General features: G+C 34.9%; 1 protein-coding gene across 1 annotated transcript in view; it reads left to right on the forward strand.

Moving 5' to 3' along the window:
- Window positions 1–24,238, forward strand: part of LOC105224760 (uncharacterized) — a 215,513-nt gene that overhangs the window by 162,222 nt on the left and 29,053 nt on the right. The window contains exon 4 of the mRNA XM_049458844.1: window positions 2,319–2,542. Within this exon, the coding sequence (XP_049314801.1) occupies window positions 2,319–2,542 (224 nt within the window). The remainder of the gene's footprint in view (window positions 1–2,318; window positions 2,543–24,238) is intronic.

Raw genomic sequence — 24,238 nt, forward strand, 5'->3', positions numbered from 1 at the left:
CAGTCGCGGCAAAAGAAAATCAGTCCTATTACTTTCCGAACAAACGCTGTATACTCATTTGCGCTCTTCCGGCATTTAACTCGTGTCGCTGGCTGCTGCACATCCGCCCACAAAATTAACAAATGCCTCTTTGGCTTTGCTTGACAAGCACAAACGTAAATTTTTCCCGATAATTTTGTAGAATATTTAAGTAGAAGTAATTTTGTTGTGCTAAAGTTTTAATATGTTTGAGAAAGAGTTAATCAAATCATGCTATTCTAATGAAGATTTATGTAAATACAAGTATATTAATTCTCTACGGTCTACAAGAACATATATGCGAGAAAATAATTGTCATTATACCTACCACATTTTGACGACGGAAGAGCATGTAACAGCCATGTTTTCTGACAAAGAACGACCTGAAATGATGTAACGCCGAAAGATCATCCACAGTCCCACTATTTCACTTTTACTTATCCCATCTGGAAAAAATTTCGACAACGTATACCACCAGAAAGCGAGTAAAATAAGAAGGACTTGTCTTATAATTAAAAAATAATTTTTCTGAGAAAAGTTTTATATTTATTCATCCAAAAATTTGAACACATATTATGGTATATTTTAACTGTATTTTAAGGCTTAGTGTTAGTCACAATAATTTTTTTGGAAAAGAGCTACAGCTGATCTCCGGAAGCTCATCTCAAAAAAGACGTTTCGCAGGTAATCACTAAATCTCTGATTCGGAACCTCTAAAATTAAAACACCAAACATATTTCGTTAAAGTAATGTTAAATCTAGTAATCAACCGAATAATTAAGCCAAATAAAATTTCTTGACAAAATCGAGAACTATAGGTTTCTTTGAAAACACGATTTTGAGCAAAACGCGTTTAAAATTTGGTCTCGTATTTTCAAGTAGTATGAAACGCCCTTTCACATTTTCGTGTAACTTCGAAAAAATTCACCGAAACGACATGAAATTTTCCGTGCGTATTCTTAAATATATGTACCTACATTAAGAAAAAAAATCTTTTGAAAATTCTAACTGTATATAACCCCTTAAGATGGAAGTTGCAAATAAATACCAAATTCATCGGGAAGACCAATTGAAATTTCTTGAGTAAGGAAAGCATTTTTTTCCGAGATCACGCCCAAAATCTCCAATAAAGAAAAAGGTTCTTATTACCCAGAGGCCAAGCTGAGTTTGTATTCCAATATAATTGAGTATTGTCCGAGGAATTGAATGTTCTGTAAACTTTAGGCTCCCTATAAATGTGTGCTGAAATTGTTTTGAGAATATTTTAATTTTAATTTCAGTTTTCAATTGACAATATGGAGAGCAGTTTTGCTTTTAAATCGTTAATTTAATACATTAAACAAGCGAAGAAAAGTGAAATTTTTGTGACGCTTAATATACTTTGTTTTCTAGGAACTGAAATATTTATAATATAGCCAACCAAGCTTAAAGCTACTTACGACTTTGTTATAGTTATTTTCTACTTTTATTCGACCTGAACCAAATTTCTAGCAGAAAAAGTTGTATTATCTGAAGAACAAGGCTAAAAGAAATGACGTTGGCTAGAATATGGGTTTGGCCCACGCTGAGCTACAATTCTCTGTTCACATATAGCTCCAAAATATGAACCGGTATAAGCTCGATACTAACCTTAAAACGTATCTGCCTTAGCTGTCAGAACCTTACGATATTCTATAAAACTCTTATTTATTCTTTTTCTCGCCCTTTTCTTAAAACCACACGGCTTAAGCTGCCAGGCTATATATATTCTCCCGCAGGAAGCGTCTTAACTTTTGCTTATGTGTGTGTTTGTGTGTGTGTGTGCGTGATTTCGCGTGCAAATTTTCCGCCAACGCAGCGTAAATGAATTTTTTATTCGCCATTAAAATTCTAATGCACTCGACTGTTGGGTCCACACAGCCACAAAGCGCGTCAGAAAACCGTAAAATCAACTGCCCTGCGAAATGTGGCAACCACTTTTTGGCCATTTGCGAGCATTAAGTTGTGATTTTCGACTATTAGCGAGGCGGTGGAGTGCCGCATGCGGATTTACTGCCACTACACACGTACTTGGATATGTGTATGTGTGTTAGTTTGTGCAACAGTCATTCACTTTAGTTTCGTGCGTGCGTGCAACGGCGCTATTCTCGTAAGCCACTTACTCGCGTTTTACTCAAACGAGAAGCTATGTACTACAAAACTCATTTTAAGCTTACTGCTTTCTTCCCTCCTTTCACCTCTCTTATATAGCGTATAAATCTTGTTCAACTATTTCATATAAAATACGTATACTATATATTTCTTACTTCATCTCTTTGCAGATTATATGCAAGCTCTGTGCAAGAATCACTTTCTGCAGCAGCTTTATCGCAAAATCGACGGTGCTGTACTTTGGTCGCAGAACGAACGGAATCTGGATTGCATCATAACATTCCAAACGCATTCGATATTGCAACGTTTCATGTTGCGCTTCGATATGTTGCAACTAGATTGTAATGATCATTTGTATGTGTATGATGGAGCGCACGCTGTTTCCACACCGAAGGTAAGTGTGAGTGCCGCGAATATGTGTGAACTTCTTACATCTTTATTCAGGTGAATATTAGCATGAGTGTGTTCCACTACAATTGCCTGCAGATATACTCATACATGCATATATTTATTGGGAGCACGTGCTTGCAGTTGCTTGGAGTAAGTGAAATGAATGGCTGTTGGGGCAGACTAAGTGTGAAAGGATTTAGTTAGTGCACAGGAAAAAATTAAAATTAACAAAAAACAAGAAAAAACGTTAACTTAGGTTGCATCGAAGCTAAATACCCTTCACAGGAGCATTTCTATTAGTAACTATGTCAAATGTGAAAGTTGTACATACGAGAACTTGATTCCGATCGTTCAGTTTGTATGGTAGCTATATGCTATAGTTAACCGATCCAAACAATTTCTTCGGAGATTACTTAGTTGTCTTAGAAAATAATCTCTGCCAAACTTCATGAATATATCTTGTCAAATGTGAAAGTTGTCCATACGAGCACTTGATTCTGATCGGTCAGTTTGTATGGCAGCTATATGCTGTAGTGATCCGATATCAGCGGTTCCGAGAAATAAGCTGCTTCTGTGGGAGAAAAGGATGTGTGCAAAATTTCAGACCGGTTTCTCAAAAATCGATGGACTAATCACAGGCAGACAAATGTACCGACATGGATAAATAGACACAGCTCTTCATCGAGATCCCTTATATATAAGTATTATATATATATTTACATCCAAAAGTCGACGAAGAATATATCGCGGCAGCCAAAGAACTCCATTTTTCGATCTGTTATCTGCTGGTTGAAACGATTGCTTCTGGTACTTATAGAATTCCCCTTTACCTTATACTTTTCTTCTTCTCTCAAAGGCCTTGGTATTTATTGTCTGTCTCAGCCATCTGGTAAAGACAAAAAAGTTTATGCTGAACTTTCTCCCGAATATCATAACATTTATACATAGTCCAACCAAGCTATATAAGTTTCTAAGAATCTTCTCTGGATATAGCTTTTATGGTCTGACTATACTCTTTAAAAAAAAGTAGAGGATTTTCTATCAAAGCATAAATCTTTCGAACAAACTTTTGAGATAGTTATAGGGAAGTGAGCAACTATATTTTTGCTTCGTAAGACTAGACGAAATATTGATCAATAATCAAGTCCGTTGTCAATGCAGCGGGGTCTGTTTGAATCGCACGGAGACGTGGACTGACCCCATATTAAAGATACTAAAAGTATTTGGAACTAAAAACAAAATTGTCTGGTGAGGATGTATCTGCGTAGATACAAAAGCAGCTGCAATCTTATAAAGTTTATGGGTACGGATTACCGTGACTTTTCAAGAAAAACGATCAGGGGCCACCCATCCCCCGGTATCTTCATATTCTGCAACTAGCTGTTGTGTATGCTCCGAAAGAATTAGCTCACTACTTGAGCTAATCGAGGCTCATAATTAAAACAAACTCGTGTTTTGATTGCTTTGAAGAAACTAAACTTTTAATAAAACTTTATGGAGTTTAGATTTAAAGAAAAGAAAATGTGCAGCAGATTTTCAGGAAGACTTAACCAAATCGATGGTGATGAATAAGATGCATGGGTAATACGGTCTATTGCAGGTGTAGTCTATAAAATTCTTTGGCTGGCTTTAAACTTTACACAACTATAGTTATATATACTATAATTGAATTTTCAACAACAAAAATTCCACCCACATTTCTCCGAGTGCAATGCACTACTCTGTAATCTCAAAAAGCGCATCAGCACATTCGCGTTGTGATAACTCACCAAAACAAAAACAAAAATAAAGTATATGGCGAAGCCAAATAACTGGAGCATAAAATATTCGCGCGTCAGGAGGCAAAAGTACTTGACTTCACTTACGAGTATAGTAGTAGAGATTTCCAAATCAATGGTGTTGGCACGTCCAGAGAGAAACTGGCGGCACGTAACCACTTGCACGTATGCGGTACTCGCGACGCGTCAAACTGCAACCATGCCACAGTGCATTTGGACACAATGTCTAATCTACATGTGAATGAAGATAACCTGTTATAAATACAGACGGACATATAACATAAATATATATGTATTGCAAGTAGTTGTTTGTGTTTCTTTTATTAAACCGCGCTAAAAATCCAAGGCGGCAATCTACGCCGGGAGTTTTGAAAGTCAAGCTTTTTGAAGAAATTCGCCAACTCAATAATGCAATATCACCGCAAAGAATACGAAAAAAAAGTGCAATGAACCTAAACAACAAGCAGCGTCAGCGTGCTTTTAGTAGCGTAGAGAGGTGAAGTGATCATGTGCTTGGTGAAGGCTAAGGCTCTGTGATTAAGAGTGTTTCATCTTGTTCATCTTGATTTTTCTGATGATCCAAATTTGACCAGATACACAAGAAGCTCGATGTACAAGGCACTTACAAGCAAGCAAATGGAGACTATAAAGAAATAATTTTCTTAAAGTTTTGAGACATCGATATGAAATTTTGTACAAGCTCTCTTCTATTGAGTTTTCGGAATCACTTATATCGCACCATTATGGCATATACATATGTAGGTCCCATACCAACCGACCAATAAAAATCAAATTTTTCTTGGAACTTTTTCATATGACAACCAACGGTGTAATCTCTGAACATATTGTACGGATCGGACCATTACAGCAATCTTGCATAAAAAATTTTCTTAATTTGACAAGATATCTTCAGGAAATTTTACATAAGTAGATGATTATTCAATGCAGTGCTCCAATCTTCGAACATATTATACAGATTGATCCTCATTGGCATATAGTGGGCATACGAACGTCGATCAAAATCAAGTTTTTGCATGGACAACTCTTTAATAATAGAAATTTTAATATAATACGAGGGCCGCTATATATATTTCTGGCCTAGTAATGAAAATAGGAATATTTATCAACGAAAATGGTTTACTTGTTTCAAAATATTCTCCATCAAGATTTATACACTTTTGCATGCGCTCAGACCAATTTTCGAAGCACTTTTTCCACTCCGATTGAGACACCTCCAAAACATGGTTTTTGAATGCTTCAACAGCATCTTCTGGCGACGAAAATCGTTGACCACGCATTATTTTCTTGATGTGTGGGAATAAAAAGAAGTCATTGGGTGCCAAGTCAGGGCTGTACGGCGGATGACCCATCAAATCGACGTTTTGGCCGGTCAAAAAGGCGCTGGTTTGAGCCGATGTGTGAGAGCTCGCATTGTCATGGTGCACAATGATTCGCCTTCTCTTCAGGCAAACAAATGGTGGTGTACCACTCAGAATTGACCGCTCTACGTTGCTCAAGCGGAACAGTCGCCACATGACCAGTTTTGCCGAAGAAACAGGCGACCATTTGCTTCGAAGTGCTTTTTCCACGAAAAACTTTCGTTGGATTTGGCTCGTCTTGGAAGACCCACACGGTCGATTGCTGTTTTGTTTCGGGCTCATACGCATATATCCATTATTCGTCACCTGTGACGATCTTATAAACGTCTTTTGAAGCACGCGATCGTATTTTTCAGCATTTCTTTACACCAATCCACAAGAGCCTTTTTTTGAGCGATTGTCAAATTGTGCGGGATCCAACGAGAACAAACCTTTTTTACGGCCAAGTGTTCATGCAATATCGAATGTATGCTGGTGGGAGAAATGCATAGGCATGCCTCTATCTGAAGGTATGTTACATGACGGTCTTGCATTATCAGTTCACGTACGGCATCGATGTTTTCTGGCAGAACGGCTGTTTTTGGACGACCTTCACGGAATTCGTCTTTGAGCGAGCGTCGGCCACGATTGAATTCGTTGTACCAGTTTTTCACAGTGCTATAGGATGGTGCTTCATAGCCATACAAAGATTTTAGTTCATCGATGCACTCTTGTCGTGATAATCCACGTCGAAAGTTGTGAAAAATGATCGCACGAAAATGTTCACGAGTTAATTCCATTTTTTGGCCGAGATGAATTTTTTAATTCCCTGTAAATAAAACAATTCACGATTAAATGACAAAACGTTCTGAGTGATGTTATGCTAAAAAATGTCAAACTTTCCAATGGAAATGTCAGATTGCACCTGGCAACACTTAGTGTTGCCTAGGCCAGAAATATATATAGCAGCCCTCGTACCACTAAACTTTTTAAGTGCTAAAAACAGCCGTTAGGTGAATAAGCCTATTTTATTTCGTGCAACATTTGGTGATGATAAAAAAATAAAGAGAAATGCAAGCAACAAAACATTATGCCAACAAGAATATAGAAAAAATTACAAAATAAAAACCGAAAATTAATACCAACGGATAAGGCTTGAAATATGCCAAAACAACTAACGCCATCCATCAGTTGTGCGCAAAATAAACTGCCACGAAAATTCAACGCGCCACAAATTTGCTAGACGACCGCATTTATTTACACAAGCACTAAATAAAATGTCACTCATACGCCATGCAATGCCACATGCAGGCCCAACGCACACGCATACTTCCATATGATCATAAGTGTGTGAAAGTGTGTGTGATTGTTCAAGCGCCAGCATGGAAGCTAAGCGGCGTGTGTTCGTAGTTTTGGGCGCCTGCAGAAATCGCTGCTAAATAGTTGAAGCAGATTAAGCAAACACGCACACACATACACACATGCAGGTGGTATACAGTGGCGTAGGAATGTCAACAACAATAACAAAAGTTGCCAGCACCAAATTTCCGCATACTTGCCTTGCCACACGCTCATTATAGACTTAATATTTGCCACCATTTACTACCAGCCAGCACATTCGAGGCAACATGCGGCAGCAACAGGCAGCGCGCAGCAGCGCGGTTTAGGTAACAAAAACATAAAACAGTAGCTACAACAACAACACGCACTCACACTTTCACATAAGCTTTTGGGCATGCAGCGCCGTCAGGCAACACCAAAACCAAAAAAACAATTCCTCCTTTCCTCTCTGCTTTGTCGCTCTCTTAGTTGCCTCGAGGCAGCGGCGCTGTGCAAATTGTGCTCATAAAAGTCGCGCGCGCGTTAAGTAATTAATTTGATTAAATTATCCACTCAAATATTCTAATGTCCTAATCAAACTAAAACTTTCTGCGTGTTCGTGCCCCCTTGTCGCATGCAACTCATACGGCGTGTTTGTTTGTCTGCATCTAACGGCTTGTAGTTTTGTGTTCTAAGCACATTCTGGTCGCTTACCGGCTGTCACCTTTCACACTTTGGCCAAATTAAACACGCAAATATGCTGATTGTAATCGTTCTACGTTCTCCTTTTCGCAAATGCAACTCTTTGTGTGTGTGTTCGGATATGTATGTGTTGGAATTTGTGTAAACCTCGACATATATACCAACGAATAATCACTTTTACTATGTCACATATAGTTTTCTGTTTGTTAGCATCTCGCTAAATCACGCGGTCAACGTTCATCGAAGAAAGAGAGCTAGAAAGTGAAAAGAGAGAGAGAGAGAGGAAAAGATATGGAAAGGAGTTCGTGCGCTGCTGTGATCAGTAGTTTTAAAAGATTCACGCACTCAGCGTCTATAGAAGTGAGAAAGAGTGAGAGAGTCAGGAGAGAGAGAAAAAATTAAATTATTAATGTCTTGATAAGAGAACTATGTTTCAAAACTTCTTATACCGGTTTGAGCACCCAATCATAGACTTCGCTTATTTCAAAACACGACTAGCTGCAATGAGAAATGATAGAAGAATGCTTAAAATTGTTATCCATTAAAACAATAAAAAATTATATTGTTGGTTCTTAGGTGCATTATATTCTTATTACCTCTTTAACGATATAAAACAGTGAGCGAAGATTCTTAAGCTTAGCTTGCTGATTTCTTAAAGAGCGAAAGGGCGTCTCCTTCTTTTCGCTTTGTGCTCTACATGCAACTAAGAGAATGCCAATTAAGAAGAGGTTTCTTACATCACACTAAGCCTAGAAAGATCCTATACAAAAAATTGTGAGTCAGAAATCAGCGCCAACATTGATCGATTAGTGAAATTGTTAGAGGCTCTCGCTCTCACTTCAATATAGTAACGGAACTAATACAAGAACAGACAAAGCGTAATAGTGCTGCGCGTTTAATGCAGGTTTCTATATGGGCTAAGCAAAAGGGTATATGGTAAAAACATCAACTCTGAGACATTCGGTGAATGCTCACAAGACTCTACCAACCTTCACTCTGACTATCGAAAGCTGGCGTCTAGTCTGTGAAAATATTCAAAAATTTTACAGGTAGAGTCAAGTCTATGAATTTAGAAGCAATATTGGCTTAGAATTCCATCTTGAATCTATATCTTAAACTATCATATCGTAATTTAATGAACTTGTTGCTTCCATTTGCAAACACATTTTTCAACTCCTTTATCAAATCGAGAGTAGCACTTATAGTGGGATGGGGATAGGTTGGCAATACTTCTCTAGCACGATGGCATAGAAATATTTTCGCAGCGATTTAATGGTGCCGTTCTTGATAATGAGCCAAATGGCTGGGAAGTTTTTACTTACAGGCCCACCCTCAAAACTGCCTATTATCAAAATGAAAAAAGCATACATAGAAACTATCTATCCACAACTACCATAAATCAAGATTATAATAATAGAAACTTAGATTCATTCATGGAAAGTATAAAGCTTTACGAATAATGTAAAAAAAATTGAATACACGAGAGCATCTGATACTCCTTTTGTACGCTCTCTGTTAACCTTTCCTCCCTCGCTTTACTTTTCTTCCCCTTTGTTCATACTAAAACTCCCCCGTTTAAGATTTCCATACATACTAAGACGCACAACCCTCCGTAAGCCAATAAAATAATGCACACACTGATTGAATATTATCACGCAGGTATTCCGTTGCATGCAACAAACTCACGTTATTCATGCAACAAACCCTTCGTCAACTCACTTTGTTAGCAGATAATTATAGTCTGGCTGCTTGCGGCAACTTCTGGAATTTCACACACATGAAGTAGCGCGTACAACAAGCCAAGGAATGCAGTCGTTTGGTATGCAACAACAACAACAGCTATTTTGACTCCACGTACCTGTGAAGGTACGAGTATATGCCAGTGATTGTATTAGCATATTAATTTTAAGAAATCTGCTTGCAGAAATATTTACCTAGCTTGTGTGTTTAGCGAGCGTGGCGAAGAGAGCTGCGAATGAAGTAACGGTATTGTAGGAGATGAGGAATTGAGTGATTCTGTGGAGTGAGACACTTATCGAAACGCAAAAACATTTATACATATTCATGTTTACTTTAAGACGGTATGAATTTCAGTATATACACTCAGGAAAAATATTAGGGTGGTTCTGAAAAGTGAGTGAATTTTTTTTTTTTTTAATTTTGTAACTCTCAGCATTTATGTGATCAATATTATTATTAACAATATCACTACATAAGTATAAACTTTTCTTCGATTAAAAATGTTCTAGATGTGAATTTCGAGAGCAAATCTGAAAATTAATCTCTGCAGAGTAACTCACAGAAAAATTTCAATTACAGAGACAAAATATTTTTTTTTTAATTTAAAAATGAATACTTTTATGGTTAAAGTGATCACAAAACCTTTTGATTTCCATTTGAGGGAATTAGGTTGGACATTTGTCACAAAGCTATATGCCTTAATGATCTTTTATCAGTACCAAAATTTGTATCTGATAATATTTTACTGTTATATTGTCAATTGTAGGTCTGAAAATGAACAACTAATGAATTGAATTCATTAAGAACCACCCTAGTGTGCATAACGCCGCAAAGTATGCAGCTATTGAGGCCTCATATCAACACCGCAATTTAAATTTGATCATTTTTGACTGTTGTATTGAGGTTGAACCCGAAAATTAATTAAGTAAATAACTTAAGAACCCTGCAAAATAAATAACTAAAAAATTTTTTAATTTTTACCGTTGTATTGCGTATGAGCGGGTTGTAACAATAATATGCATAGCTGCACAAACTCTTATGGCCTCTTATCGGCACAAGACTGTATGTACAATGTAACCGAAAAAAACTCTATTAAATGTCTTAATCGTCACCCTAATGTACTATATATATAACCCTAACGAGTATATATGGCATATTTTTAACGATATATCGTATATTTTAAGCACCGTATTGTCTATTTCAAGGTGGAAAAAAAAATAAGAAAAAACAATCGAATTTCTTAAGGAGCACCCTATTGTGCATAGCCCCTCAAAGTATGCAACTATTTGCGCTGCTACATTGATGCTTTATTCTGTGCTGTAATTTTAATATTTCAACATAAACACAGTAAACTACGGCAATAGAAGAGTGAAGAAGAAGAAGCAGCGTTCTCTACACCACACACACACACACAAGCACACGAACTTGCAGCCTTACGAAGGCTACCGGAAATTTACTACTTTACAGGCATATTTCCGTGGCAGCTGCTGAGCTTAAAAGCGCTATGTTAATTTTGCGTGTCACATTCGCACGCTCTGCGTGGCATGTGGCAAGGCCAATGCATAACGCTATTTATGTAGCGCCGCAGCTACAGCTAAGTCAGCGCCCAGCAATTTATGTTGTTTTTATTGTCATTGTCAGCACAAAAGATTAATGAAGTATGTAAAGGAAGCAAGCAAAATTTAATATCAGCATTTTTTTTTGTGGCACCACACACCCCTACATGCGTACATGCAGCCATTTGAATGGAAAGTTTTAGCGTTTCGTTGCTGCCAAGCGTATACCAGCGCGCGCTGGCGGGCGTGTTCATTGCCGCCATCGTCACTACCGCCTTCAAGTTGATGCAAATAAATGATGGAAGTTTTTATTAGCTCCTCTAAGCTGCCACAAAGCTTACCACTACCATGCTACATACACATCTAACTGCGCTTTTAAATATGTATATTTATGCGTCGGGCACTTTGAGCGCTGTTTGTTGTTGTTTCAGCTAAATCTCGTAATTTGCTTTGTTGTTATTCGCACTAGTAGTCGGTGTCCGCCCTCATGCGGCGTGCACAACTTTGGCGATGAAGCTGCATCTTTAAGTAATTTGAATACAAATCACTCAACGCGCTCCTTGTTGTAATTGTTATTGTTGTTGTCGCATCGTTTATGCAGCGTTTATGTTGGGAAAATGCATCTGTTTGAAAATGCAACTGCATATTAAATATACATACATATTTACGCTCATACACACAACATACCATATATTAAGATCTATGTATGTATGTCAATGTGTGTATATATATATTATATGTATGTAAGCAGTTTATATATGCATGTACATATAATACAACTATATATGTTTCGGTGTCATGGCAAACAATTTTAAATGCGCCATTTAACACTTACGCATAAATTCATGTGTGCGCTATTGCGTATACGTAACATATGAAAATTGCTGTTAGTGCTTCAATTCACAGGGGAACATGAATAAAGATTTTAGTTAGTGAGTTTTGCTATGTTTTCTATTCAGTAACTGCTTTAAGCGTAAGAAACACCATAAAAGTCTTTTGCTTCAAGAATAAAATTTTCAATATTTATCGATAATTTTTTATTATTACTGAAGAAATATGTTTCTTAGAATATTAAATGTTCAATATTTGTTATTATTAAAAAGTATGTTTCTTTGAAAATAAAACTTTCAATATTTATCGATAAATGTTTATAAATATTAAAAATATGTTTCTTTGAATATTAAATGTTCAATATTTGTTATTATTAAAAAGTATGTTTCTTTGAAAATAAAACTTTCAATATTTATCGATAAATGTTTATAAATATTAAAAATATGTTTCTTTGAATATTAAATTTTTCAATCTGATAGATAATTTTATGTTATTACTGAAAAAGTATGTTTCTTTCAAAATAAAACTTTCAATATTAATCGATAAATTTTGTTAAATATTAAAAATATTTTTCTTTGAATATTAAATTTTTCAATTTGATAGATAATTTTATGTTTTTACTGAAAATGTATGTTTCTTTGAAAATAAAACTTTCAATATTTATCGATAAATTTTTATAAATATTAAAAATATGTTTCTTTGAATATTAAATTTTTCAATTTGATAGATAATTTTATGTTATTACTGAAAAAGTATGTTTCTTTGAAAATAAAACTTTCAATATTAATCGATAAATTTTGTTAAATATTAAAAATATTTTTCTTTGAATATTAAATTTTTCAATTTGATAGATAATTTTATGTTATTACTGAAAAAGTATGTTTCTTTGAAAATAAAACTTTCAATATTTATCGATAAATTTTTATAAATATTAAAAATATGTTTCTTTGAATATTAAATTTTTCAATTTGATAGATAATTTTATGTTATTACTGAAAAAGTATGTTTCTTTGAAAATAAAACTTTCAATATTTATCGATAAATTTGTATAAATATTAAAAATATGTTTCTTTGAATATTAAATTTTAAAAATTTATCGATAATTTTGTGTTATTACTTAAAAGATATATTTTATTGAAAACAAAGGTTTCAATAATTATCGATATTTTTCATTACTAGCAAAAAAAATCTGTTTCTTTGAAAATAAAGCTTTCCCATATTATCATCTCACAATCGAGAATTCACCGTTCCTCACATAAAGAATATCACCGACGCAAAGAAGTCTTCGTACCACCAATTAAGTTGCCTTAACGATAACTCTACAATCTATATATAACTTTAATATTTTTGCAGAAACACATTTTGGGAAGCAAATTGAATAATTTTTTAGGTACAGTATTTCCAAGCAAACATATACATATATAACTGGATATCATTCATAGATAGTCTGTTGAACTGTCTTTCAACGCTCACTCAGAAATGACACTGTGGAATCAAAATACCATATAATTATAAAGAAGACCTATGTATGTGTATAAGGAAAGCTGAAGTTATGGCATTTAACACTACATGTATTATCTGCAACTATGTAACCACTATCTTAGAAATTAAAGATAGTGGTTTCAATATGTTATTTGGTATTGCCACCTTACCTAAAATATCAATTTATATAAGTATTTACAAATTTTTTTCGATACGGAGTTTGCAACCTTACTATATTTCCTTGCCTTCACACTCCAGTTGAAACATTGGAAAACATTGCGTGTATATGAGGAAAAGTATTTGAACAGTTATTATTTCAAAATATTTTTGATGGAGTTGCCACCTGACGTTAAGTATAAATTCGAAAATTATACATTTGTTAGTAGAGAACTTAGGATCAAGCATTGGCATAAAACTCGGATGTATTTGCATAAACTGTATTGCAAAATATTACTTTGTGGAGTTGCCAACTTACTTTAATTGACAATTTTTAAAAATATTGTGTTAAAAAGTAGCACTACTAAGAGAAGCATTTCATCCCTACATTTTGTCACAAAAACCGCTTAAAAACAAATGGAATTTTTACAACAACACAAATCGATATAAATATAAATATTTAGTAATACCTACATACATATACCCATATATCTGCCACATATCCTTTTTACCCATACTTTAATTTACTCATACGAATAAATGACACGAACAAAAATAATAACAAAACAAAACAAAAGATAATGCATAATCTCATTTACGGCACAGTACTGGGCGCTTAAGAAACCTAAGTCGCCTTATCTAACACATAGCACGATAAATGCATAATCTTATGCAGAATTTTCTTTGTATATCTGTATGTATATTCACTATTAGCATACAAACTCTGCCGCATAAAAGTAAGCAAATCACGCTTGCAACTATTACAAACACATAACCCCTAACCTGCTTGCTTGCAAATAGTTGGCAATGCACGTTCATCATACGCAACGTACGCCCAACTAGCTAAAACGAACTAAGCTGAACCATATCCCTTTATGTGCCGTTCACAACATGCATATAATGAAGGATAACTGTAAAAGCAACCACACATGCAATTTTAATTCAATCTCTGCACAATTCTCGGTTTAGCCGTTATATCTAAGCACCCTGTGAGTGGATGTGTGTGTGTGCAGGTGAACTACTCAACAATCTTTTTGTTAAATGCCATAACAGCAGCAACAACAACAACAATAACAATGAAAAAACGTGCACTCACATGCCACAGCGCTTGTGGTTTTCTATGTCAAGCGGGCGTAACTAAGAAACAATAACAAAAACAACTAATAAGATTTTATATAGAGAAAGTTATAGTAATAATAGCAAGCAGGAAAAAAGCAACAAGTCGAATGTTGTAAGTTGCGGCAAATTGCTAAGCACTGTCACTCCGAGAAGAACAAGGAGAAACAACTACAACAGCTAAGGAAGAAAAACAACAACTAAACCGCAAGCGCTGAAGCGCCAATAATGCAAGCGGATTGCGTATGCGGTTAGTTGACGGACTGACTAAAGTAAAAGTTGACTAGCAGTCGTGGGGTGGACGTACTGACTGACTGACTGCGGCACTGAAGGACCATAAACAAGTTTCTCGCACACACTCAAGGACATACATAGATATAGGTATTTACGTTTTTGTTGGTTGATTTTTGTTTTGGTGGCTTTTGCTGCTGTGGCTGCTGTTAATACGCCCTCGACCGCAAGGTGAGCTACTTTTCGTACAACTTCTACAATATTTATCTATATATATAGTATATAGATATAGATTTGTGATATGTATCAGCGCATAAGAAAATAGTTGCACAGTAAACAAAAGTAAACTTTAATGATTTAAAATATGGAATTTCATCTGATTGAGGGACGAGAGGGAAAGTGGAATAAATTTAAAATATATTACAAATCTTATAAAAAAATAACATAATATAAAATCTCTTTCAACATTATACAATAAGCTTCGTGGCAAACTTATTAGCATATATGTACACAGTTCAGGTTAACAAAATTAAAATTTTTTTGAAGTTAGAACCATAAACTGATTTTTCAAACACTCTTCCAGATATAGGTTGAATAAAATTGTGTTCACCACATTCTTTATTTATAAGACTTGCTTAGAATCAATACTATAATTTTACAAATATTAACCTTTTGAAGTAAGAGCGACTAGCGCCACCCAGCGGATCGGATCTTAAATCTTAATTTTAATCTTAAATATAACCTTTGTGGTCTCAAATTGGAATCTTTTCCTGTAAGCTTTCGTACCATATTTAAATAAAATATTTTTCCAAACTACTAACTACATATTTAATATAAAAAATAATTTTTTTACTAACCGACCACAGCGCCACCTAACAGAGCTTATACTCGTATTTTGTTGTTAGCTCCAAAACCGACGACTCTCTTTGCTTTCAGCTTCATTTTATTTAAATATTTTTATTCCAAGTAGAAATTGTCTGTAAATGAAAAAGTTCGACTAATTTGCTTTTTGTAATTCCAACTCATATGGTCACATCTATTTTTTTCCAATTATCAAAAGTGAGTTCCATAGAAAGTATAAATTGATGCAGCTCATTATCTGAGTACATTCGGAACAAGTCAGCTGAAAGATAGATTTTTTGCCGTATTGAAAACAGCGCCATCTACCGATTCAAAAGCTTTAATGCTTGCGAATACTTCAAAAATTGTATCACAATATTTTATTGATGTTCTTGGTAGTACTCACATTGGGAGCACCGACTAAATGCCCAATTCTATGAGTGTAGTTTTACAGTTTTTCTTTTTTTATTTCTGTAAGTTAATTACATAACATAGCAAAATAAAATCGATCAACATGGTCTCAATTCAGCTTTACAGATTTCAAGCAAGTGTACTAAGTTTCAGACTCTCAAAAGGTTCTAAATTCGGGTTTTTCAGAGCCAATCTTAATATTTGAATTCTAAACTTGGTTTTAGACATTTTCCTTTGCCCTGGTTGATGCATAATTCCTCGAATTCCGGCAATCAGACTTTTAAAAATCTTCAATAAGGCAATGAGTAAAGGTATTTTCATTATGTCTGATCTAGTTCTAGCTTCATTCGTCTAAAATGTTCTCTATTGTCTGTTATTCATTTGGAAACGAACAGTGCGAAGACAGTCGGATCTCTTAAAAAAAAATAACAACAGGTTCTTTCAAGTTACCAACGAACTTGCAGTAGTTAGTGGTAGTAGGCGTCAAATCTGTGCGGGGATTCATTGGTTCACAGATTTACTAGATATCGCAGTTATTACTTTCTTTATTTACATCTAGGATGTTTTTTTTATTAAACAAATCATTTTCCTTAACAGAAACAATAAATTATTTTTGTTAGAGGAACAAGCGACAAATCAACTGACAAGTCAGCTACCAAATTCAACAAATGCTCCGACGTTTATGGTCAAACCCCTCCAAAAGTTCACTAAAAATTTACGCTTTAGTTTGACACCCGCTTTGCTTTGAAAAAACATTACTTCAAAAGCTCATAGAACTTTCCGAAGTTTTTGATTGCGGCAACCCTGCAAACAGGGTAATACAACCCGTTAGGCAAAAAATAAAATAACAACAAAGCACTCGAACATACCTAAACGCTCACCACCAAGTATATGTAAAGCCACTTGTTTATTTGCATGTATGGGTAATGGGTAAGCACTTGCTTTCATCACACACACACACATAAATGAAGCAGCCAACCGCATGCAACCATGCAGCTTAGTGCTGCGGTCTGTCACCAACAACCACACAGCCGAGCGGGTCCGAAACACAGCGTGCACAGCACAGCGGTGGCAACAGTCAACTAAATCCGGCAAAAGTAAAAGTAACAATAACAACAACAAGTAGCGATTGTGCCATCAAAAGGTAAAAGTGACTTTTTGAGCGTTTCCTCTCCGCTTTTCTTTGCTCTCTAGTCGGTTGGAGACACATTTAGAAGCCAACAACAACAAATCGCCATATATGCATGAGCATGTACTTATAAGCTTGCATTGCTGCATGCTCATTTCACCGTTTTAGTATGTGTACTTATGCGATTAGTGCTAGGATGAGCAAAGCTGCTTTATTCAAGAAAACCAACAACAACAGCAACAACAAAAAATAACAGATTGTGTTGTTATCGCTTGCTTGTGAATGTTACTCGAAAAAAGTTAAGAACTTATTGAACAGCTTTAGATAGTGAGAGCAGGAAAGAGTTCAAAGAACTGTTAGAAGAAATAAAGATTTAAAGATTTTAAACAAAATATAATCCTGAAGTGTAATATTGTATAACCGAGACTACAGCATTTAAAGAGAAACTGCTTTAAGCGTAGCAGAAAAGTGCAACAAAAATGTGTTACGTAACGAAATTTCGAAACGTACGATGTGCATATACACTACCAATATTATGCCAAAACCGGATATTATTACGATTTTTAACAATAATTGAAATTATTTAAAATAATAAAGCAGGTTGCCACCTTTTTCACAAAATTAGTAAGAAATTATATTGCTGAACTAAAAGCTAAAAACTACTATATTCACTGAAGTAGTTAAAACAACTGTAGAGTTTCATTTTTTTTTTTTGAGAGTTGCCACCTGTTAAAAATTGTCAACATTTTTTTTTAACAATAGTAATAAAAATAAATAACATTTAAGGCTAGAACAAAGTACCACTTTCAACGCAGCAGTCACAAATTCCCGTTATATTTAGTTAGACATACATATAGGCAGCCGAAAGCAGAAGCAAGATAAGTTTTAATTATTATCGAAAATTTTAAATAATTTAACGCCAAATATCGTTACAATACAAAACAAACATAGTTGGGATTAAAATATCGATCCTAAATAGGATCATTAAATATACCTAAGTATTAAATATTTAAGTTTAATATTAATTCCGACTAACTCACCGGGTTCACCGAATAGAGAACTAACATCTCGGACAGTCTTGCAAGAGCTAGAAAGTGTCTGGATGTCTTCGCCTTACCTTCCTCCATACAACTTTAACAATTAGCACCCGCCTTATGCCTTACCGCATACTCGCTTATTGGACAATTTCGCGAAGAGAGCAAATAGTTTTCATTTGATGTTCTGCATTTTATTCTAAACCAGAACGATCTTACAATCGTACAGGAGCTAATTGTTTACGAACGGTTGCTAAGTGCAGTCGATGTCCAGAGCTGCAGCGCTAGAAACAAGAGGATAACGAGGTCCCAGCTCATTCCCAAACCGATGATGCACTTGGGCTTAGGGTGGATTAGGGTGCCTGTCTTGCGAGCTCAACGGCTATGCAATTTCCAGCGATTCTGCCATGATCAGACATCCAAAAAAGTTTGATAATGAAGAAACTTGGTGCTATGGATAGCGATTGCCAAAAATTATTAAGTTTGAGCACACAGTGAGCGAGCTCAAACTAGTGTCGCCTCTCTGCTGAGTAAATGTTCACCTACTTGAAAGAGGTTGCACTTTAGGCAGTACATCAACTGTACCTTAAGGACAGCCACGCTGCTTGAAAATCACTACAATGCTCTTTACAGAAACCTCCCCTTCGTACCTTACCTCCAAAATTCGACCTGCGACTTTTCTCCAAATTAATTTAAAAAATATATTTTCACTAAATTTAGGCATTGAAGTGTATAGAAGAATAACTTAAGAATTAGCACAAATATTGTTAACATTAAGTTTTATTCGAGAAAATATATAATTTCCAAATGCTAAACTGACGGCATTAGCATAAAAATCTTCGCCGAAGCGTGCCCTCTTTGCGTCCATTCGTAAAAGTTTCGCATTTCTAAGTCGTAGAAACTGTAAAACAACTTGCGGCTATTATTTGAGATTTTTTGGTTTTTCATGTAAGCGCAAAAACAGCAACTACAAATAAGTACTACGCAGCTCGGCAACAAATGCGAAAAACATAGTAAATGAGATACGAAAAAAGAAAACAAAAACAAAATGTGTAAAAAATATTAAAACACCAAACATTTACATATTTAAACATAATCTACACTTTATACGCACACACACACACACACTATGCATTCAAACACACACAAATATACGGACACTTAAATGCGCTTGAACTTAACATTGTACAAAAGTGTTAAGTGGGTAAATGGGGTAGCGTAGAAAAAATATGAAAAATAAAAATAATAATATGAAAATATGGAAAAACATATTAAAGGAATAATAGCGCACTCCGCGCAGGATATACGACGCGCGTGTACGCCGAGAAAATGGAGGGCAACTGCAAAGTAGTTCGCATTAAAAGTAACACACAAAAGCAAGCAAAAAAGTATAGAACGAGAAAAGTGCGAATATGCAAAAAATTAAAAACAAAATTCTATGCTGCACATTTTTTGTTGCTACTGTAGCTGACAAGCTCGTCCAGCTACTACTTTAAGCCTGTTACTTATTCTAGCTAAAGCTTTGCTGTTATTCTCTTTTGTATTTTCTAATTTGCAGAACTAATGGAAAAATTAAGCTTATTCTTCTGATTTGTGAAAGACTATAATTTTATTGTTGCTGTTTTTTCATAACTTACAATATTACGCGCTGCCTTATTAACTGTAATAAGGGGGGCAGCTACGAATTATATGAACTAATAAGAAGAAGAAGTTTAAGCTGCCTCTTAGGAATAAGATTGATTTAAAGTAACGGTAAAATTTTAGATAATTCTAATTGCAATTACTTTCAACTTACTTTAACCTGCTAGCTGGTTCTATGTTACCAGAATTGATACGAATTTTATTCAGCAAAGTACTCGTAGTATACTGCTATGACCAAAAAATAGTAAGACTTTCTTCATAATTTTAAAGTTCTTAAGGGGTTAGGTGTTTTTAATGTTTTTTTTTAATATAAGCAATTATATATTTGAAAAATATCAAAGGTACATATTTGAACAATATCTCCTGAAAGTTTGATATAAAAATGTTGAAAATTCAGCCTTTGAGAGCTTATCTCCCTGGATGTTTCACAAAAAAGTATCTTCGCCGTGGACAGCATAACTTATTATTGGCTCATTTACAATTAAAAAACTATACATATTTCGTAAGTACATATATAAATCTCGTTTTGAACGAAGGAAATATTAAATTTTCTGTTTTTCTCAGACCTTGAACAAAAAAATCTAATTTTTTGGTAAAATTTCGCCATTTATTGGTCAAAACAATTGTAATGAAACAAAAAAATCCTTTGTTCAATAACTAGATAGTGTTATTTTAAAGATGTGTAAACAATTCAAACTTAATCGGTCCACAACTTTTCGAAAAATGGTGTCCACCGTCATCAAAAACACACTTTCAAGAAAAATGGGTTCAAAAACGGCGCACTTAGTGTACCTAGCCTCGAGCGCACAAGTTCTCAAGGCTGTATCTCCGAAACTATTACTCGGATCTTGATTACTTGGAAATTTAGGACAATATTCTAGAATTGTTGTAGAATTTGATAAGATAAACAAAAAACACGATTTTTTGAAATTTTCAAACCCACCGTCCTCCTCAAAGTAGTCGCCCTTGGCCCTAATGCACTTGAGACAACGTTTGTTCCAATCTTCGAAACGGTTTTTAAATGCACTCAGCAATTGACGTTTAATGTCTTCAATTGACTAAAAACAGTTTCCCCAGGGCGATCGATTGAGTTTGCTGAAAAGCCAGGAATCGCATTAAGCTCAGTGAGTCAAATACGGGGGTTGCGGCACGATATTTATTGAGAATTTGTGAAAAAAACTCACCAAGAATCAAACAATACAATGTTGCGTTATCGTAGTTAAAAACAAAAAGTTTTAGGCCCATAATTTCGACCTCTTTTTGCGAGTATCTTCGCGTAACGACGGGTAACAGTCATAATAATTCTTGTTCACAATTTGAGCAGTCGGAAGGAATTCGGAATACATCACATCTCGATATACGAAGTAAACTTTGATTTTTGACTTGTTTTGACGTGGTTTTTTGAGATTCGGCTCTCTTTTGCCACGATATTCAGCCGATTGGTCTGTTTCCGAATCATAAGCATCAGAGAGCTGCAACGATCATAATTTCTTCAATCATACCCGATCATTGACTCCGATTTTTTGTGACGGAAAACTTTGCTTCAACAAAAATAAATAATCATAAGCGAGCGTGCTCAAAGCGAACCATCAGTTTCAATCACTGTTGCTTGTTTCGTAATGATTTTTCTCGATCGAACGCCTTGTGTGAGCAGCAAAGAATGTTCGAGAATGCTGCTTGCATTCAGATCAATCACAATCATACCGTTTGGTCATACCGGGTGGTTCCTGCCAGCAACGTAGCCGCTGAGCGTTCTTTTTCTTTACCTGAAATATTATAGCTGAAAAAAGAAATAGGCTCGGACTATGTTCAGTTGATAGCTTATTGTTTTTAAATTCATTTTATAAAAGTTTTAGCTATTAAGATTGAAACCAGAAAATAAACTTTTTTTTAATTTCAAGTTTTTGTTGATCTCAATGAAGAAGTGATTAAAATATGAAATTTGTGTTCCCTATTATTTTAAGCATTACCTTTTTTTTATTAATTTTAAGCATTAATTGAAGTTTAGTTTTAAGTGTTACAAATGAAGAAATATATGCAGTAATGTTTTGGTTAATTTTATGCATCGCAACTTGTTTCCGTTAAAACACACAAATATGTAAGTACATACAAACTATGCACATACATACATATTCGTAGGGCAATTCTCGATCTGATTGGTTCAATCACAATCAATTCAAACGCACAGTTGATCGATGTCTGAGTTTTCGTGCATCGTTGGGCTTGATCGTCTTTTTCTGTACAATCATTTCCAATCATCATACCGGAACCAACCAATCAGTTTCAATCAGTAAACAGAGCAATCAAATCAACTGATCGAACTCCTTCGTTTCGAGCCCGAAACTCGATCGAACAATTTTGTAGCGAACCGCTGTGCTGAGTTTGACGGTTTTGAGCGTGGCTGATCAAACCGGATCGATCATACTCAATGCAGGTCTCCGATAAGCATAGATACAAGCTTCATCGTCAGTATTAATACGTTTCATGACATCCTGGTAGTCGGAAAGCATTATTTCACAGACGTTAAGCTGCTCTTTGATACTTTGGCCCGCTCAAAAACACTTGCTCGCAACAAACAATTATAACCAAAGTCATTTTCAAACATTCTGAATGCTTCGGCACCTGAAATTTGATTCCTCACTCAAAATTCAATGGAACGTTTGTGTTGAATAATTTTGCTCGTCGTAGAAATCGCTGAATGCATTTTATGTACTTCAGAAAGACAAGACACTAATGATTGTTTATAAGTTATATTTTGACACTGATAATCATATCAATCTAGAAAAAAAATTATTTCAACGAATATATTTTCGGGAGAAAGTTTAATTAAAGCGTCTTACTATATTTTTGCAACAGCAGTATATTTGGCGAATTAACTTTGCTTAGATATATATGTTATAAACTGGTTCTTTCTTTCGTCGTCTTTTTTTTCTATCCTTCTAAGCTGAATAATTTTAACCCTTGGAATACATAACACCTCGATTCGAGTTCTTTAATAAATATATTGTTTGAGTGTCCTATAGGCTAGGATATTTTGGTATATCTATAATCTTATCGGTAATTTGAAGAGCTCCAGCCCTTTACGATATAAGACCGTAAACCTTACTATCAAAATATTCGACACACAAACACATAAAAGAACTTTAGAGATATATTAAGAAAGGATGGGATTGTTTATGCTATTGGAGTAAACCATGGGATGAATAACAAAAAATAGTATAGGAGAACATACAGTATATAGTAAACGATATGACAGGTTAGACAAAATAGGGTAAGTTAGCTTAGTAGTGAGATAGAATAAAATTATTGATAAGATATTGTAGTCAAAGAAAGAATAAGAGGTAAGATGCCTTTTTAAAAAAGTTCATGAAAAGCCTTCAACGGACCCGTACTAACATTTGTATACAATAGCTGGTAATGCATTTCCTACGACAAATTCGCTGGATTTTCACAGTTCTCAGTTTCATATTCATACGTCTGAAAACGGTTTTATCATTGTTTCTACATTCTGAGCAGAGTTTAAGTTTGCCATCCTATAAAGCATATATGTATGTATATAAAAGCGATCAGCGCGACGAGTTGAGTCGATTAGGGCAACCACATCTGTCTGCATATACTCGAACTAGTAACTCAGTTTTTGACATATCCATCTGAAGTTTTCACTCCCTTTTTCTTCACACCTCTTTCAACTCATTTGTTGGAAACGCCGATATCAAAGATTTTTTTTATACAAATTATCTTCTCTAAACTAAGATTACTTCCCATTTTTTAGATCTTCCTGCTTTGGAAAACATTCATGAAATTTCGTCTTGGTTTGAACTTAAACCAACAAAATGCGCATCGAATTGTAAAGACATTGGAGAGTTAGATTTTCATTAGGACGGAAAATTGAATTGATTTGAACTTTGAACATATGGCTGAGAAAAAACTCCTGTCTAGTCTTCCACTTTTCGGTTATATTAAAAACTAATTTAAAACTCAAAACGAAAAAACGTTTTCAGCTCGCTGTTTATTCAAGCGACGAAAAATGGTAACGCCTCAGCTTCAAGCTTGTTGGCTTTATAACTACAAATATGAGCACTTTTTTCGAAGTCAAAGGCTTAGGTAATGCGTTGGAAAAGCATAAACATTGCATAACCATATTTATTAACGACTTTAAGTCCCTACTTTACGCACACACTTCTGCTTATTTCGCTCCACTTTGCGTTGCTATTAAAATAAGGAATTTATGTTGAAGGAAAGCACTAATATTACACGCTGATTTCCTTTGTATGCGCGCATTATGCATTCCACGCGCACAACTGTAAATAAATATTAGCAAAACAACAACAACAAAAACTAAACGGAAGAACTGCATAAAAACGAAACATTCAAG

Source organism: Bactrocera dorsalis, chromosome 5 (genome assembly GCF_023373825.1).
Source record: "Bactrocera dorsalis isolate Fly_Bdor chromosome 5, ASM2337382v1, whole genome shotgun sequence".
NCBI lineage: Eukaryota > Metazoa > Arthropoda > Insecta > Diptera > Tephritidae > Bactrocera > Bactrocera dorsalis.